This window comes from Typopeltis vanoorti, chromosome 8 (genome assembly GCF_054136105.1).
Source record: "Typopeltis vanoorti isolate ZY-2024b chromosome 8, IOZ_Tvanoo_1.0, whole genome shotgun sequence".
Lineage (NCBI taxonomy): Eukaryota > Metazoa > Arthropoda > Arachnida > Uropygi > Thelyphonidae > Typopeltis > Typopeltis vanoorti.
The window spans coordinates 94399448-94419312 of NC_143556.1; the positions used below are offsets into that span (position 1 = coordinate 94399448).

The following is a 19865-nucleotide window of genomic DNA, read 5'->3' on the forward strand; positions in this document are numbered from 1 at the left end:
TTCGCGTATCATGTTAAAAGTGTCTGATGCCAATTTTTGCAAATGCATAATGTTTAATTGCATAATGCGATTAAACATTTAAATCGCATCATGCTGTTCCAAGGATGCTTCCATTTCGACGACTGGCCATGGTAGCACGCCGAAACAAGCTTGCGTTTAGTCACGTGACATTCTGGCACATCAGCCCGTATATGCCATCTATCAACCTCTTTTGTTAATACAGACAGCAACATTTCTTTATTCCAAAGAAATTAATATTGTGATGAGTGATTTTGGGACAGTAAAATTAGTCTTATTACTTATTGAACAGCCCTCGTAGATATAGTTCCAAGCTTCTGTGGTGGGAAATGATGAGAATGACTATGTAGATATCTAAGATGAAAAGCCAAAAGGCTATTTTTTTCTGGCGAGGTTGTTATAAGTTAAGGGGATAAAAATCCCTTCTTGTTTTTCAGCCAGTAAGCGAAACTAAGATCGAACACTACGATCTGTAATGTTTCATGCCGACGAACTGTCAGCGTATCCAAGCGTAAGTGACTACTCACTGATGAGACCTCAAAAAAGGTTGAAACCGGTCTGGGTAGTGACCTCTCCTCATAATGTAAAACAGTACAACATCTGTGTTTTACATTATGAGAAAATATCAAGAACAGTGAGGAAGCTTGCTTCACCTTTGCAACGAGTTGCCGTGGTGTGGCACTACCAAGTGGTCACTTACGCTTGGATACGCTGACAGTTCGTCGGCATGAAACGTTACAGATCGTAGTGTTCGATCTTAGTTTCGCTTACTGGCTGAAAAACAAGAAGGGATTTTTATCCCCTTAACTTATATGTAGATATCTATTGGTATGAGTAGGTTTCCTGTATATAGAGATTTTTAATCTTTCAGAGCATTGTGTAATCATTACATCCAGGAAAGGAATTATTTTGTTCTAGATCAGCAGTAAATTTTATATTAGGATGTTGGTTGTTTAGATGATGAAGAAAATCTATGAGAGATGTGTGTCCGTGACTCCATATAATGAAAATATCATCAACATAATGTTTCCAAAGTTTTGGTTTAAATGAGAAGGAGGATATAGCTTTCTTTTCAAAATCTTCTAGGAAAATGCTAGCTAGAACTGGGGACAATGTTTTGCCCATTACCAAGCCTTGTTTTTGTTGGTAAATGGAGTCCCGATATCTAAAGTAACCAGAATGAATGCAATGTTTTAATAAAGCAAACATTTTTTTGGATAATTTTTCCTTTAGTAATGTAAGCACTTCGTCTGTAGGAACGTTAGTAAATAAAGAGAGAATGTCAAAACTTGCTATAATGTCATTTTCATTAACGGAAATATCTTTGATGTGAGAAACAAAGTCTGTGGTGTTTTTGATGAATGATGAGGATTTATTGGAGAAACATTTGAGGTGCTTTGCTAGATATTTTGAAAGATTGTAAGTAGGTGAATCAATTCCTTCCACGATTGGGCGAAGAGGGATGTTTTCCTTATGTATCTTAGGAACTCCATAGATGCATGATATAAGAGGATGTAGTGAGCATAAAGAAAGGCGAACATTATGAGGAAGTTCACTCGTAGAGTGAATTACAAAAAAGGCGAACATTATGAGGAAGTTCACTCGTAGAGAGAATTACAAAACCGTACAAACAACTTTAACAAGTTGTTTGTACGGTTTTGTAATTCTCTTGTAGGATCTTCCTGAATTTCGATTAAGAAATTTCTTCTGGATCCTCCTAAACAGTGCACCACAGAAACTAATAATAATTTTAAAAGGGGCACCTCCATCCCATACATAAGCACAGTCCTCTAACAAATTGGCTAAGGTCCTTAAAAAATACAACATCAGGACGATGAAAGAAATTTCATCGTCCTGATGAAATTTCTTTTGGAAGTGTGGCGAAGAAATTTCTTCGCTACACTTCCAAAAATCCGTTCTCTTATCAGCCATCCAAAACTTATTCATCACAACCTAAAATATCCAGGTGTATATAAATTATGGTGTGATTGCAATATCCCTTATTTTGGACAAACCAACAAATCTATTGAACAAATGTATCGAGGAGCGTAAGAGAAATGCATAAGAGAGACATCTCCTATAAAAGATCACGTGCAACTGCGTTGTCCAGTCATGTTCTTTTCTCAAACAATCCTAATGATAATCTACAAAGTCACTCCGTTTGCTGGGATAAATCAGAAAATATTTTTCGCTGTGGTGATGAGTTTGAAAGAAAAATTGTGGAATCCAGGGAAATCATCCTGAATCCTGAACACTTAAACAGCAATTTGAGTTATAACATCCCAGATAGCCATACTGCAGTTATTCAATTTTGGCTCACGAGAGCCTGCACACATACACGCAATAAACAATAGTGCACCAGTTAGAACAACTTAAAATGCAATGTTTTTTTTTTTCAATTATGCAATTTTTACCTGTAATTTTCAGTTTTTTAGATGCTTCAATGTTTATTACTATTCTCTTCCTTTAATGAATACCTGATGAAGGCTGTTATAAGCTGAAACTAGTTGTATTATTCTCATTAAAACTTTATAAGTTACCTCGGTTTAAGTCATTAAATCTATTTTTTAAAAATGTATCACAACAACTGAGTAGAAGTCTATGATTACACACACACACACACACACACCACACACACACACACACACACACACATATATGTAATCATAGACTTCTACTCAGTTGTTGTGATACATTTATTTATGTCATATATATATGTGTGTGTGTGTGTGTAGAAATTTTGGGTAGCGGCCCCTTGCCTTTAATACAAAGCATCATACATCTCCCTTAATCATACATCTCCTTTGCATTACCCTTAATGCAAAGCAGACGTGCTTTGCATTAAGGGTAAATATTAAGATTAGTGATCAGAGCTTATTCTACTTTTACCATGAGTTGCCTTGGTCTTGCACTACATACAGGATCAGATAGACTTGCAACACTTGCAGGTGCAAACTTGACATGTTTGTCTGTTTGCTTAATTGGGAAATGGGAGTAAAACCAGGTTTATATCTTTAACATATATATATATATATATATATATATATATATATATTTTATTTTTTTTTGAGGAAGGGGGTTTATGGGAAAAAGGGGCTGGGAGCAAGCCATTTCCTCCTTGTATGTCGTTATCTGAACTCATGGAGGAAGTGGATGCTGTGTCATGTTGGCTTGGTGTTTCTGTCTTTGAAGTGCTTGTGTTATTGCCTATTGGCCGGTGTTGTGACGTAATTTTTATGTTATGGAGCGTCCAACACTCTGAGAATATGTAGGGTCGGTGGACATTGTTTGAGAGTTCTCGTCACATTTTAAAAAATAAGAATATAGAATAGAATAAGAATAGAAAATAAGAATGCCCCTTCTTCAGGTATAGTACTGTATATTTTAACAAAGAAACTTGCTTTAACCATTCCTATTTTCTACTTCCTTAGTTTAACACTGGTGTTTGTGGTGACCTCTTTTCTAGCGTTTTATCACGAGCTTAATTTACACATGAAAAATAATTTTTAATATTAAGTTATGCCATAAACAAGTTTTTACTATGTGGATTTTGTGGACTTTGTGGATTTTGCTCTTATTGATTATCTCCATTGTTGGTAAAATCTGCTGAATAATAGTATTAATTTCAGTGGCAAGAATTAGTTCAGTTTTGAGATGTGAAAAATAAAATAGCTTATTCTTCGTTGTTTTATATTATATTTATTTCTTTGAAAAACAATTACTTTATAAGTAGCATTCATTGGTGCTACTTTAATAATTGGTTTATTTGTGTTTATTCTACAAAAAGAATAAAATGGTGAGAATTTTTTAATGTCAAATTATAAGAAGTCAGCATTAAAAACCAAGAGAATTGCACTTATTAGTAATTTGCTCAAACCATAGGATCTAAATATGATTGTTTTTTTTCTGATTGAATGCACAAGTTATATTGAAGAAACCAACACGAAATGTACTATACAGTTGAATCTCACTATAGCAAAACCTTGTTATTGCAAACTCACTCACTATAACCAAGAAAAAAAAAAAAAGAACTATATCTGTGGTCCTTAGGAGTTCATTTGAGTGAAAGTCAACTATATATCAATGTGTTGGGAAAATAAGCAAAAGTATTATCTTAAATTCTACTTCCTTAGTCAACTCTCACTGTAGAGAACACATGGAGACCATAGGAATAATTTTTTAGTGGATAGTTTGCTATTGTAAATTTATTTTAGCATAACCATTTTTTTAGTAATACTTTGTTCTTTGTATCATATTTTTGTTTAACATCCATAAGTCTCTTAGAGACATTCGCTATACTTTCAAAAACCTCAATTAGCAAAAATTTCTTCTTGCTCATCTTCTTCTCTTGCAAACAGCCATTCATTTGGAATACTGTCTTAACTTTCTCATACCTTTATACAAAAAGTTTTGTTTATATTTGAAATGGAATTCCTAGATAAAACTGTGGAATATTTTATTTTTAATTTAAGAATGTGGTTCTAAGACTAGAAAGTATTCTGCTTTTTCTTTCAACTCATGCATTGGAAAAGAAGCTGTAGTATACAATCATGTTTATAAAATTTTTATTAATTGCAGTTTTTACCTGATGCCAATGCTGTAATGGATCTGTTGTTGAAATCTCAAACTGATGGTGCTGTGATTGCAGATGATGATCCTCAGGTATAACAGCATTCTCATAGTGCAGTTTTCTTAATTATTTTTATTAAGTTCTATTAAGATTTCTGTAATGTCTTAAGTATAAGAATAGTAAACTACCAGCCTTTTCTTTTTCCATGGTGAACTGAATGCGTGGGTGAAGGCTATTGATCTGTTGTAGGAATGTAGTGAGTTCCTCTTCAGAATGTGGCCAAATAGCAAAGACATCATCAACATAATGAAACCAAAGAGAGAGAGTTGGGGATGAATGGATGAGAACAAGGTGTTTTCCAGATGGTTCAACAGATCAATAGCCTTCAACCTTGCATTCAGTTCACCACGGAAAAAGAAAAGGCTGGTAGTTTACCATTCTTGGACATCCTTCTTACATGCACAGCCTCTAGTAATTTCTCAACCAGTGTTTATCGAAAACCTACCTTTACTGGCAGATACATTCATCAAACGTCTGCTCATCACACCTTTCAAAAAATTGTTGTTATCAAGTCTTTAATTAATAGAGCACATAAAGTGTGCTCCTCTCCCTCAAGCTTACAACAAGAACTTTTCACTATCAAAAAGTTAATAGAATTTAACGGTTACAATCCTAATCAAATCCGGCAGATAATTGACTTCTATGTTCCAACACCTCAGGATTCTTCAACAGACCGCAGAGTTCCAATCCTTTATATTTCTGACATCTCAGAACCGATTTGCAGAATTTTGAAGAAGTATCATCTCCTTCCCACATATTTTCCTATCAACAAAATTTCTCACTTGTTGCCATCTACAAAAGGCAAACTGACACCTCTACCATTAGCTGGCGTTTACCAGATACTGTGTGAATGTAATTTAATATACTTTGGATAAACAAGCCATTCTGTGGAAAAAATAATGAAGGAACATCAATATTATATCGAATACATGAAACCTCAAAAGTCTGGTCTGGCACAACATAGTATTGACACTAAACACAATATCCAATGGGATAAAGCTCGTCTTCTCCATAGATGCAAGTTTAAATACGAACGCCTTTTCAAAGAAAGTTGCAAAGCCCTTTTACATCGGCCAAATTTGAATTGAAATGATTGTCTCTCTCCCCCAAAAGTTTGGGAGATTCTTATCTTGTGTAACTATCAAAGAAATAGTTTTTAAGAATTATTTAATAATATTTTATTAATATTAATTTCTAGCACGCAGCAACAGTTTTTAATTGGTAATCCACCAACTGTTATGTACTTTGTATTCCAGTCCTCCTCCTGATCATCATCATCAAATTCCTGGCACATACCCTCAAGGGCTGTACAGGATATGATAGTACTACATGAAAAAAACTACATCATTACTAACTTCCTATCTACAATTTTCCTCCAAATCAGTCTGTTACTTGTCAAGACTCCAACATTATCAGATCTTATATTTCTATCGTCTAAGGAATTTTGTACCGTATCACTCCACCTATATCTGGGTCTTCCTCTGGGTCGTTTTCCTGCCAACTTGGCAGAGAACACTTGTTTTGCTAATCTTTCCTCGCCCATTCTGTTTAAGTTATCAGTTTAAGTTAATATGATATTCCCATTGAAGCCATCTGTACACGCCTCTAATCTTTCTCAGGACTCTCATATCTGCGGTCTCTAGTCTTTGGTCAAGTGTTTTACTTCTGACCCAGCTCTCAGATCCATAAGTTAAAACTGGTTTCAACACTGTCTTGTAAACAGCTAATTTAGTGTTCCGACTAATTTCTCTCTTATACCATATGAATTTATTCAATTGACTTCCCACCATATCAGCTTTGCTGATTCTGTTGTCTATTTCTATATTTAATTTACCATCTTCACTAAAAATCGTGCCTAAGTAGCTGAAATGTTTTACTTGTTCCACAGGTTCTCCATTCACAACACAGTTGGCATTTTCAATGATTCTGCCTATTTTCATCGTCTTTGTCTTTTTATTGCTGACCTTCATACCATATCTTTTACAACAGTTATTTAATTTAGTCAGAGAATCTTGCAGACTTGTAGCAGATTTATTTAGAAGTATAACATCATCCGCATAAAGCAAAGAGCTGACATTAACATCTCCAATTTTGATATGTTTAATACCACTTTCCTTCATAATGTGATCCATATAGATGAATAACAGCGGGGATAATGTACATCTTTGTCTCATACCATATTTAACATTAAACCATCTTCCTGTACTTCCTTCAATTCTAACTTCTGACTTATAACTCAAATAAAGACTAAGTATAGCTCGATATAATGCCCCATTGACACCATATAACTGCGGCGTATTGAATAGCTTCTCTCTTGGCACATTGTCATATGCCTTTTCCAAATCGACAAAACTTAAATACAGATCTTTGTTATATTCCCATGCTTTCTCGACTATTTGTCGTAAAGTGAAAATCTGATCCTGACAGCCTTGTTTGGCCTGATCCAGCTTGTTCTTCAACAAGCTTTTCTTCCAGAATTCTTTTCAACCGTTTCTCAAGTATACTTACATAGATCTTGCCAGGAACACTCAGTAGAGAAATACCTCTGTAATTCTCACATTCAGTTTTATTTCCCTTTTTATATATGGGTACTATGAGAGCTCTACTCCAATCATCGGGAATTCGTCCCTCTGTCTAGGCTTTCTGGACTATGCAGTGCAGCCACTGTAAGACTCTTATACCACCATACTTCAGCATTTCTGGTCGAATATCATCTACTCCAGCTGCCTTTCCACATTTCAAGCCTTTAATGGCTTTTTCTACTTCAAGTATGGATATGTATTCCTGCCTGCATGTCTGGTCAGTGTTTTTTACCACTGTGCTGTCATCACTGCTTGTTTCATTTAGCAGTTTTTCAAAGTAATTACTCCATACTTCAAGGATATCTTTTTCACCTGTTTTCATGTCACCTTTATCATCTCTAACTCCTTTCAGCACTCATTCCTCAATTTTTAAGCTTCTTCAACAACCTCCAGAATATCTTACCACCTTCTTGATATTTATTTTTTATGCTTCTTTCTTTCACTGCCTCTTTAACTTCCTGTGTCCACCAGGGAGTTCTCATTTTTTTATCCTTGCAGACAACCTCACCACATGCCTCTCTGGCAGAATCAATCAATGTTTTCTTCAGAGTTTGGCACTTCATCTCCAAGATTTGGTTGCTGTTCTCGAACTCTTTCATTTTTTCTTCAATAATCTTTGTGTATTTTAGTCTACAGTTTATATCTGAGAGCTGAATAGACTAAATAGTGATCACTTCCAATTTCAAATCCTCTGAACACTCTGGTGTCCTGCACCAGGGAGAAAACATCACTATCAACAATAACATAAAAGTCAATGAGACTTTTCTTATTCTTAGCCTCTTCTCTCCATGTGAATTTGTGCACATTTTTATGTTGGAACTTGGTGTTAGTAATAACCAGTCCATGTCCTGAGCAGAAATCTAACAGATATTTGCCATTATTATTAGCTTTGCTCTTTTCTCCAAATTTTCCCAAAATATTTTTGTATGCCTCACAATCATTTCCTACTCTATTTAGCTCCCCAACAAGGACCAACTGTTCCTTTTTCATTGTGTCAGTTGCTTTTTCTAAAGCCTCAAAAAATTCCTCCACTTCTACCTTAGTAGAACCTTCTGTGGGACCATAGGCACAAATAAGTCTCATTGTCCAGTTCCCCATTTTGATATTTGCCCAAATCACTCTACTTGACACTGCCTGCCATTCAAGAAGATTAGCCTCGTATTTTGTGTTGAATATTATGGCTACTCCTTCTTTTCCTCGATTGTCATTACCTGAATATAACATTTTGTATTTATTGCTCAGAAAGATCTCGCCAGTTTTTGTCTTTTTTGTTTCAGTCACCCCTATTATGTCAATCTGGTACTTATCTAATTCCTCAGCTAGCTCCATTTTTTTGCCATTCAGGCTTCTTATGTTGATAGTGTCCACGCGGTTAGCCTAGTGGCTTTGCGCTTCGCAACCATATGCCTGGGGAAGGAGTGTCCTAGGTTCGATTCCCGTCCATGACGTGAGGAGCTTAAGGATCTTCCTCAGCCATAGCCAAGTTAGCTGGTCTTGGGTGTTGGCAGCAGGGTTTTTTCCGCCAGTTTATCTGGGGTTTTTCATCCTGCAAGCAGGCAAACCGGCCCCGTGAACACACAGGTTACAGTCATAAATACTTACGGCAAGGAAGGCAACGGGAAACCACCTTGCTCATAATCATCTCTCCCTAGAATGGTAGCATATAGCTACCCTCCCCTGGCCGTATGGCAGGTGGGAACCAGAAGAAGATGTTGATAGTACTGATCTTTAACTCTGGTGATGTTGAATTGGGGTTTGTTTTCAGATTTGTTCAAGTAGCTGACTTTTCGCTGTTCGCCCTGGTTCCCTGGCGAAAACAACGGGGGTCTTTGTTTAACCGGGTGATGCCCTAGCCAGCATGAAATTTTGTCATGTTGTACCATTATTTTTTATTTTGGTTTAACCAATAAGAATACGATTTGGTCGGCTAAATCCCAAATTGCCAGCCCATCCTCGTTTGTTCAGTATCCAGGTAGATACCCAACAGAGTGCACCACAAGAAGGTAAGGATTGGACATTAGGTCAGAAGCCCTGGTCGGTTCTCCACATTCCTTTAAAGGCTATGTGGAGGTATCCTCCCAGTTATACAGCTTTGACCCTTAAGCACCCCTATTCCAATCCTTTGAACTGCTTGTTGTCTACACTGATGATATACTGTTAATTTCAGTACAAAATATTTGTACCTTTATTTCATTAAAGTTAATTACTGTGGTTATCGTATAGTTTATTATTTATAGTTATGTCACAGGTACCTTTTAAAGATTTTTCCTTCTCTCTTGGCATCTTGAATGCAAACATTGTCAAGTTTCTTTCTAATGTCATCTTTTAATATTATTCTGCCATTGATGCCATCTGTTCACTCCTCTAATCTTTCTCAGAATTTTAATATCTGTGGTCTCTCATCTTAGATCAAGTTTTTGGGTTATTTCTAATCCAAACTCACTGAGATCCGTAACGTAAAGTTGGCTTGAACACAGTCTTGTATACTGCTAGTTTAATGTTTTGGCTAATTTCTCTCTTATTCCATATAAATTTATTCAGGTGGCTCCCAAACATACCAGCTTTGTTTATTCTGTTGTCTATTTCCAGATTAAACTTGCCATCTTCACTAAAACTGTGCCTAAATAGCTGAAATATTTTACTTGTTCTAGGCTCTCCATGGAAAATGCAACTGAAGTTTTCTATGTTCATGCCTATTTTCATGTTTGGGTCTTTTTATTGCTGATTTTTATGCCAAATTTGTTATCAATTTAGTTAGAGAATCCAATATGTTCAGGAGTAAAACATATCTGCATAAAGCAAATAGCTATGTTTGTTATCTCTGATTCTAATTATCATAATTAATGTCATTTTCTTTCATAATGCAATTCAGATAGATAATGAATAAGAGTGAAGATAGTGTGCATCCCTGTCTTAAACGTGACTTTACATCACACCACATACCTGTATTTCCTTCAATTCTAACAGCTGACTTACAACTTAAATATAGACTATGTATTGTCCTATATAATGTTATCTTTAACTTGTATAACTGGATTGTTCTGAGAAACTTTTCTCTTGTGTAGCTTGTTATATGTCTTTTCCAAATCCAAAACTTAACTACAGATCTTTGTTATATTCCCATGATTTCTCACTGTTTGTTATAAAATGAAAATCTGATCTTGACGGTTTTTATTTGACCAGAAAGCAGCATGCTCTTTTAAAATTTCTCTTGCACTATTTTTATCAGCCTCTTCTCGAGTATGCTTTTGTAAATCTTTCCTTTTTCCATTTATTTACCTTAACCTGGAACACTTAGTAACACTTTTAATTTTATAGAGGGTGGGAAGAGGATGAAAGAGCATCCATATAAGTTGAGACTGAATGTAGTCAAGAAAGGGGCAAGAGCTAGATTTTTTCTCTCATGGAGTGTTGCATAATTGGAATTGATTGAAGATTCATTAAAATTACATATATCTCAAAAAAAGAAAAAAAAAGTTCAGCTTTTTCATTCACAGATTTAGCCATAACTAAAATCACCATATCTTAGTAACATATTTTCTTATATGAATAGAATATTGCAATTTTTTATATATTCTATAGAAAATAAAAAACTTTTCCCATGACTAATTGTTCTGGATCAGCCAGTGTAATTAAGGAATATTTATTTACCTTAATCAAGTAAGCAAAATTCTTCAAAAATAAAGTAACAGCAACACATAAGATACTTCTTTACCGTGCATAAGTGAGTCTTGTTTAATATAACATAGAATAATTAATTTTCTGGGCTTTGACTTTCTCAGCTTTCCTTAGCTCATCATGCCATTTGCATTCAACAGATAACAGAGAATGATACTTTTTTTGCAGAATTTCTTTAACTAAAAGTCACTCTCTGAAAGATTTGTCTTTTTTTAAAAAATTGTAGGCTATATCTAACCTGTGTTTTCAATGCTCAGTGATTATCTCTCAATCTGCACATAAGACATAGAGGAAGAAAGAAATTTTCTCCTTAATTTCTGTTCTTAGTGTTCCATACTTTGAGTGTGTGCCTTCAAATAACTATGGAATCATATAGCTGATACTCTAAACCGCTTTTTCTTAAACTGTGTTCTGTTCTGTAGAACCCCCTTGGGTTCTGCACATGCACACATGCACACACACACACAAAAAAACTTTTACAGGTTCCCAGAGAATACAGACATTTATAACTTAAGTATTAGATTTAGCCTCTGGGAGAAAAATATAATTCTTTGGTTAATGGGAAAAATACTATCTGGTGAAACTGTATGCAGAGAATATGGTCTCTATTGTTAGCTAAGGGAAGTGTGACTCACCAGCTATTATGGTGTTGTGAAGAATTAATACCACTGTAATTACAACTGACACTACTAAAGAGTATGAGCCATCAGTCAGTGATCTAAGTATGAATGTAACTGCTGTAGCTGAAAGTCCAAAGGAACCCCCACCACTCCCTTACACACAGCTTCCTTAGATTGATTTAAATATGAAAGCTCACATTTCTTAAGATATGTGCATTTAAAAGTGAGTGAATATTTTTCATGAACTGACTTATTTTTAGAGCACTTGTTTACATTTTACTTTAAGATGTTAAATATATTTTTGTTTCCTTAATTGTCCATTGTTGGTCTTGTCCTCGATTAATATGCCCAGACTATTGCTACTTCAGTGGTTTCACTTTTTCTATAATGCCAGATTTTGGTTTGATTTCTTATCCAAGTATTCCTTTTGTGATCCAGTCTTGTGATACCAAGCATACATCTTTCCATTCTAAATTGTGGACAGTTTTGGGGATTGTGTATTATCTTGTCTTATGTCTCTCTATGTCTATAGGTGAGATGGTTCCATTAAAATGGATTGTTGTGGTTACAATGTTGCATGCTGATTTGATGGTCCTTAGATATGGCTCCTTCATTGTTGGATTCATAGTGCTTGCACAAGTTTTAACCAAATCAAAGGCTTTTTTCATAATCAATGATCATATTTCATCTGATTTTTGTGTACCATTTCTGGCATTAAAGTCTCCCATGGCAGTTTTGAAATATTTTCCTTTGTTGTAAAGTTTTAGAAGTCTTCGGTTTCTTTATCAGTATGATTTATTGTTGGTACATAAACTCAAATGACCTTGAGACTATATTTTTGGAATCTGGACAACAATACCATTTGATCAGATATTACTGTGAAATTCCACTATGATCTTGAATTTTTTGTTGATCATGAAGCCAACTCTAATGATTCTTTCCTTATCATGGTTTGTATAGCACAGTATGTCTACATTTTTTAATTGAAAAATTTCTTCACTGTTACATCTAACTTCACACAGTCCAAGAATCTCTCATTTTAGTCACTTTAACTCTTCAATTAGCTGTACTTCACTGATGAAAGTCCTACAGTTTTAAGCGTAGTTTCTAATAGCAGTATGCTCTTGTTACCTGGAGATACTTAACAGCCTCTGCCTTCATGTTTAACTGCTTGCTACCATAGGTAGCAATAATGTGGCCTCCAGGAATGAGAACATTTTATTCCTATCCGGTTTGCAGTTGACAGGACCTCCCAGCGATGGTCTGGCCCTTTTCATTCTGACTATTTTTCTTTGCTTTTCTTCACATATTCTTTGCTCTACTTCTCCTGAGTCTTTTTTTACTATCCTATCTTCCAGACTTTCATTACTGGGATTCTTTGCCTTGCTGCCATGTTTGCCATGCAACACGACCCATGGACATCTGGAGGGGGGGGGGGGGGTCCTGGTATTCTTGCACTACTTTGCCCTCTGCTTCAGCAAGATAGACAGTCCTGGATGTCCCAACTAAGATCATTTGGCTAGTGGGCTTCCCTGCAAGGGTCAAGGGTGTTGCAGTAAGTCTCCTTCCCCAAGGCTTGCTTTGATGTCTGTATGACATCCAGGCTAATCCTGGCACTCCACTTCCAAGTGCAGTCATTTCTTACTGGAAAGTAGGTGTCCATGTGTGGCTCTGATGGGTGGGGAGCTCTGATGCTGAACCAAAAACCACTCGAGAATGAATCCTTCATTCTCGAGTGGTTTTCCCCTTAACCAGATCGTTTCAGGGGTCCTAACAAAGCTCCAACCAAGTATTGATACCATTGATACACCTTTGACAACAGAAGCAAGAAACAAAGGACATGATGCCAGTATAAATACACCAGATTTTCTAATCATTCATGCTACAGGTGAAAAGCTGACGGGGGGAAATGTTTCCCTTCTTCATTCAGAAGAATATGGAAGGGGTGGCAGTTTCTCCCAAAACACTAATGAAACTACGTTCTGGCGATGTCCTTGTAGAAACATCATGTCAACAACATTCTGGAAAACTATTCAGAGGAATATCAATGAGTGGAATACTAATTAAAACAGTTACACTTCATAAAACACTCAGTTCCCTTAGAGGAGTGATTGCAGAGTAGAATCTCCTAGATGTCTCTGATGAGGAGATATGTTCAGAGCTGAAGATCAGGGGGTTACATGTATGATGTGCATATTCGTCAGGATGGTTACCTGGTTCTAACTAAAAACATCATCCTTACGTTTGATGTTCCTAAGCCTCCAACGTCTGTTAAAGCAGGGTATCTCAGTTGTCCTGTTTGACTGTATACATCCCTAATCCACAGTTCAAATGCCAGAAATATGGACATGCCCAAACTCTCTGATGTGGTAGTAAAGAGCATGATAACCATTCTTGCTCTGCCAAGGAAGCCAACTGTGTAAACTCTCATAGAGATCGCACAGCATACTCCCGTGCATGTCAGAAGTGGAAAGATGAGAAAGAAATACAAAAAATAAAAACAGAACAGAACATATATCAGGATGCTAGAAGAAAGTTAGCTTCCACCATACTTGCTCTGAGATCCTCTTATGCTTAGAAAATAACAGTAAAGAAAATGTCAACTGCAACTCAAATCCACTCGTCTATTCTACATTTGATAATTTCACCATATCTGAACTTTACTATCATGACTGTTTCTCTGGTCAGTGCATGAATTGCATGATGTACGCCCTCTCCAAAAATAGTTCCATTCAATGAGAACTCACTGTAAAAAAAATTGCCAAGGTTATCACTTAAAGACAAATCACCAGACTCTCCCACAGAAGAAACAGATACTTCAGTATCCACTGAAAACAAATTCACCTTCTGATGATGGATATTTTTCCAGAGGAAGATGGACACTAGTTGCCCACACTTCCCAAAATCTGATGAGAAATATAAATCCAGTAAGGACAAGTCCTCAACCTCCTAGAAACCAGAAAAATCTAGGAAGCATAAACAATAGGAAAATTTTTACAATGGAACTGCTTTGTGTTTTTTCAGAATATCGACGATATCAAGCACTTGCTGCAGGAATCTTATTTAAAACCCAGTGAGGATCCTACCATCAGGAATATCACTCTTCTACACAAGGACAGAACTGGAGATGGCCCTGCTGGAGTAGCTATTCTTGTGGGCAGTTATACTCCATTCCATCCTGGTCAGCTTAATGAATAATCCCATTTGGCAGCCGACATTTTGAAGTCAGAGTTACAGGCATCGACCGGAACACAGTACCAACATAATTAAAAAGTTGCAATTTCATGAGTACTTACAAACTACATAAAGTTAGCATCCCTTATATGCTCTCCTGAAGACCAGTTGAAACCATTCATACTACAGCTAACATCAGAATATCAACACCAAATAACTGAGCTAATACTTTCTTCCACATACCCTGCTGTAATTCGGCAATCGATTTTACATTATGCTTCCCTGACATTTTCCCACCACTCACACGGGGATGTTGATGAAAACATGTGGGAGCGATTGTTTTCCCTCTTATCAGTACTATGTATTCATGTGAACCATATCCTCCTACCCGGAAGCCCATGTGGAAAATGGACCAGGCTGACTGGAATATATTTATCCATCTTGTGAAATTTGATACGGAAGCTGTCAGCCAAAGATCCTTGATAGAACCAAGAGTGCCGAGCAGCAAAAAAAAAAAAAAAAAAAAAAAAAAAAAAAAAAAAAAAAAAAGCTTAAAATAAAAATCAGAAAGATAAAAAGTAGATATATATAGCACATAGATGTATTATTGCTGATCCCAAAGCTATTGCGGACACTTGATACACCTTTTGACAACAGAAACAAGAAACAAAGGACATGATACCAGTATAAATGCACCCGTTTTTCTAATCATTCATGCTACAGGTGAAAAGCTGATGGGGAAAATGTCACCCTTCTTCATCCAGAAGGATATAGAATGGCTGGCAGTTTCTCCCAAAACAGTAACGAAAATGCCTATGACATAGCTTGGAGATATCGATTATTAACCATATCATCAAGAAGAGAGGATTCCTCGAGGCTCTGTCATAAGTGTGATCCTCCTCGCTATTGAAGTAAGCTCAATTGCTGAGCAGTGTCCTAACACAGTAGGCAATTGATTTCACAATTTACTGTCACTTCTGCAATATGCAGATCAATGAAAGACAACTTCAACAGGCAATCGATCATTTCTCTTCATGGGCTCTTTGTCATAGGTTCAGATTATCTGCTGAAAAAACCATATATGTACACTTTTGCTTGAAACACACTCTCCACCCTGATCCTGATTTAAGAATTTATAGTTCCAGAGGCCAAATTTCTAGGACTCATCCTCGATAGACAGCTCGCTCTCTTCACTCATATTTGTCATCTTTAAAATAAGTGCAAAAAACCATTGCACATCCTCTACCAAATAGGGTGATGATTGATGTTTCTTGCCCTGCATTTATTGTACACTTGTAGTTCAACGCTTGATAATGCCAAGTTTGCAGTTCTGCAAGGGAGAGCATGTTCCAGTGGTTGGACCCAGCCCATCGTCAAGTATCCAATTAGCTACTGGTGCTTTTCACACATCACCAATTCAAAGCCTTTATGCTGAATCTAATGAACCTTCTCTATCACTTAGATGGAAATATATCTCTTAATTATGCCCTAAAAATAAAGTCCCTTCCAGATCACCCTACATCGACTAGTCTCTTTTCTCTATGTTGGGCGGTCCTGTATCACACATCCCAAACTGCTATCCATTCTTTTGTATACATGTTAAAGAGATTGTTAAAGCTATTGGAATGAGTGCTACATTACTTGCACTAAACAAAAACAGTATTCCTCCATGTCAAGCTTGCACTCCATCCTGCAACCTCTCACTTTGCCAACTGCAAGTCTCATACACCCTCATTTGTTTACCTTCAATTGTTCAATGCACACTCACACAGCAGCCTATGTATACTAATGGTTCAAAATCAGATATCTCTGTTGGCTGTGCTGCTGCTGTGTTCCCTAACATTACAATATCTAACCAGATCCTACCCGATTGCAGTTATACAGTAGAATTGCATGTCATTCAGCTCCCATTTGTGCATATCAAAGAAAACTCATACTAGAAGTGTATAATTTATACAGACTGATTTCTTTGCAGGCTATCTCCTCCCCAGTGTATAATCCACATCCAGTGCTTGGTAAACTGCTTCAACTCTTGTACAAAATAAAGATCCTTAATTTCAATGTTCAGTTGTGTTGTATTCCCAGCCACATTGGAATTAAGGGAAATGACATTGCAGATACAGCTGCCAGTCTAGTCAGAGAGGAAGTTGTTCTTGCTGGGCTCTGCATAGGTCATAGTCATCTCACACATTCTTATTTACTGAGGGCTGATGACTCACCTATTTGTGAAAATGCAACACCTGTCTTACCATTAGTCATATTCTGATGGCATGTAAGCACATCAAATGAGAAAAATTATATTTTTGCTTATCTGTCTAAGCCCCATATACTCAGCTATTCTATGAGTCTGATAACATGATTGCATTTTAGATTTTTAAAAAACATTAATTTATTCAAAGACATTTGATTATGGATTTGTATAGATGCCACATTGTAAACACTAAACCTTGTACATACATTATGTTTACTCATTTACATTCTAATAACTTTGTACATATACAGTAAAACCCCGAAGTTACGCGGTAGGTGGGACCAACAAAAAGCGCGTAAGTCGAATTTGCGTAACTCGGGGTATAATTTTGCATGTAATTTATATATACAAACATACAATTGGGACCAAAGGTTTACACAAACACCTATATTTTTTTAAGAAATATAATCATAATTGTAGTTTTTCATACATAAAAAAAAGAAAGTTATTTCAAGGTCGATTGTTTCATGAAATCTAATAGATTCGTCAAAAGGCATAATGTCTTTTTCTTGTCACGCAAAATTTCTTCATAGCAAGCTAATGATTTTTTTATTCCTTGCGTTGTGGCTACAATTCATTCCTCGTCAGAATCTATGTCCCCCAAAATCTGTAAACGTTTCTTTTATGATTGTTCTTACTGTGGATTCATGTAGATCGAACTTCTTTGCTAGCTCACAAATTTTCATTCCGCCCTCAAAATCCTTAATAATGTTGAGTTTTGTTTCCAAAATCAATGTTTTTCTTTTCTTGCTAGCTGTAGAAGAATCGGACTTGCTTCTTTTGGATGATTATTATTATTTTTTATGTGATAAAATTTTTATCAAGAACATAACATTAAACAATCGAAGGTTTATAGACTATAAAAATTGTGTATGAATGGAGACCGCGGGAAACATGTCAATGCTTGTTCACAGCATGTGCAACACTGGCGAATGCGACCGGCGCCCGAAAGATACGACTAGTGGTGAGGCGTGAAGCGGGACAGGAATACTTAGATATAAGAAACTGCGTAACTCCGGATTCACGTAAGTCGGGGTATGACTGTATTTTATACTATTCACTATTTTATTTCCTTGTAACCATTTATTTATTCAGGTACCTACCAACACCCTGTGTACTGCTGTAACCTATATCCTTGCTCAGTATGACCTTTGCTTCCTTGCACCATAAAACCCCAAATCAATCATTCACATCCAGTTCATCTTAGAAGTTTGGGTCATAATTCACCATGCTGGTGCCATTATTCCTAAATCCACTGGTCCACAACCCTTTATTCATTATATTCAGGACTGCCCTAGGGATAGTAGTCAGGATTTTCTCTTATTCACCACCTTGGGATGCAATAAGTAGCTCAGGAACCCCTGAGACTTTGGGCATTAAACCTAAACTACCATTGCTATTGGGATGGGGAGAAAAATATTTTTCAGTGGACCAGTGTTCAGCCTGGAAAGAACTACTTTCTGGAAGGAATTAATGTATGCCAACAGTCCACATAGAAGAGAATGATGTTAGAAATAGTACTTGTTGTGATTGGCCATACATATATACTCTGTTACAAAATGTATATAACCATAATCAATATAGCTTTAAAGTAATTCATGTACACTTTTCGTTATATCATGCTTGGTTTCTGATTGCATTTTGCACTCCAGATAATATATATATAACTGTTTTATTTTATTATTTTTTTTAAAATTTAGCTTTCCATTTCAGCTGGCATATATGATTTCAGCATGGGCAAGAATGTGCAAAATATTGGGCAAACAGTTTGAACCTTATCTTCCTTACGTCATGGGACCTGTATTAAAAGCTGCTGCTCTCAAACCTGAAATAGCTCTTCTTGATAGTAAGCTTTCATGTCCAACATTTAAAGTATTTTTAGCAACTTAAAGGTCCAAAACTGCATTATTATTAGATGCAGTTTTGGACCTTTAAGTTGCTAATTATTTTATTTGGTTTCTAAATTTGGAATTTTGGTGATATAGTTAGAAAAAGTTATCTAGATAACTGACCTTATGCATATATATTTGTCCATTATCAAACACTTTTCATTACCATTTTCTCATTGAATGTAGTCCAGAATTAGTTCCTGTTTAGTGGTTTATTCCCATCTTTGTTCCAGTATGGCAGCCTGTCAGGATTTAGTTACTTTATTTTGCAGAGTTTTTTTTTAATAATTAGCAATTACACATCTGAGGCACAATTCAGAATAACAAGTGTCACATATCTTTTGTCCAGTATACCAGCATTCAACAAAAAATGTTTTACTAGGTAACTACTTTCTAGAAGCAAATTAGCGTATACTACATTTGCTTCCAGAAACTAATCATAATTCACACTTATAATTAATCATAATTCACATTCATGTCTCTTGTGCAAATACAAGAGACATGAATGTAAATAAACAGTACTTGAGGTGATTAGACTATGCTGATATATTATATGATATATATGCTGATATATAAAGTATAAATATACATATATTTATACTTTTGAATCCAGGAAGAGAGATCTGGATTCATATTTAATCATGATCAGAAAGGCATTTATCAGGACTTTTCATTTGATGAAGATTTGACTGCTCTTATACGAAGATAATAGATTTTCCTTCCAGAAACTTTTTTTTTAATTCCACAAATACTGTAGCATACTATAGAGATTGGAATAAATCAATCTTATCTAGTACGAAAAAAAATTCAGAAATAGATTCCGAAAACTAAGTATACCTTTCTATATTAGCCCATTTGGCCGAAGACATTTGAAAGGAAATTATAATTTGCATTTGCTATTTTTCATTGTTGTCTGATTGCATTCCAGTTGCTAGTAAATGTTATCATTGGTAATGCACTCATTTAAAAAATGCCTCTGTAGCTCAATCAGTATTGCTAATGCTTTTTGGTTAGAAAGACTTG

At 35.8% G+C, this 19865-nt stretch overlaps 1 protein-coding gene across 1 annotated transcript in view; it reads left to right on the top strand.

The window, feature by feature from the left end:
• Positions 1-19865, top strand: part of Karybeta3 (karyopherin beta 3) — a 348737-nt gene that overhangs the window by 188770 nt on the left and 140102 nt on the right. Inside the window, exons 16-17 of the mRNA XM_090396827.1 lie at positions 4597-4680; positions 18667-18799. Coding sequence (XP_090252953.1) covers positions 4597-4680; positions 18667-18799 — 217 coding nt within the window. The remainder of the gene's footprint in view (positions 1-4596; positions 4681-18666; positions 18800-19865) is intronic.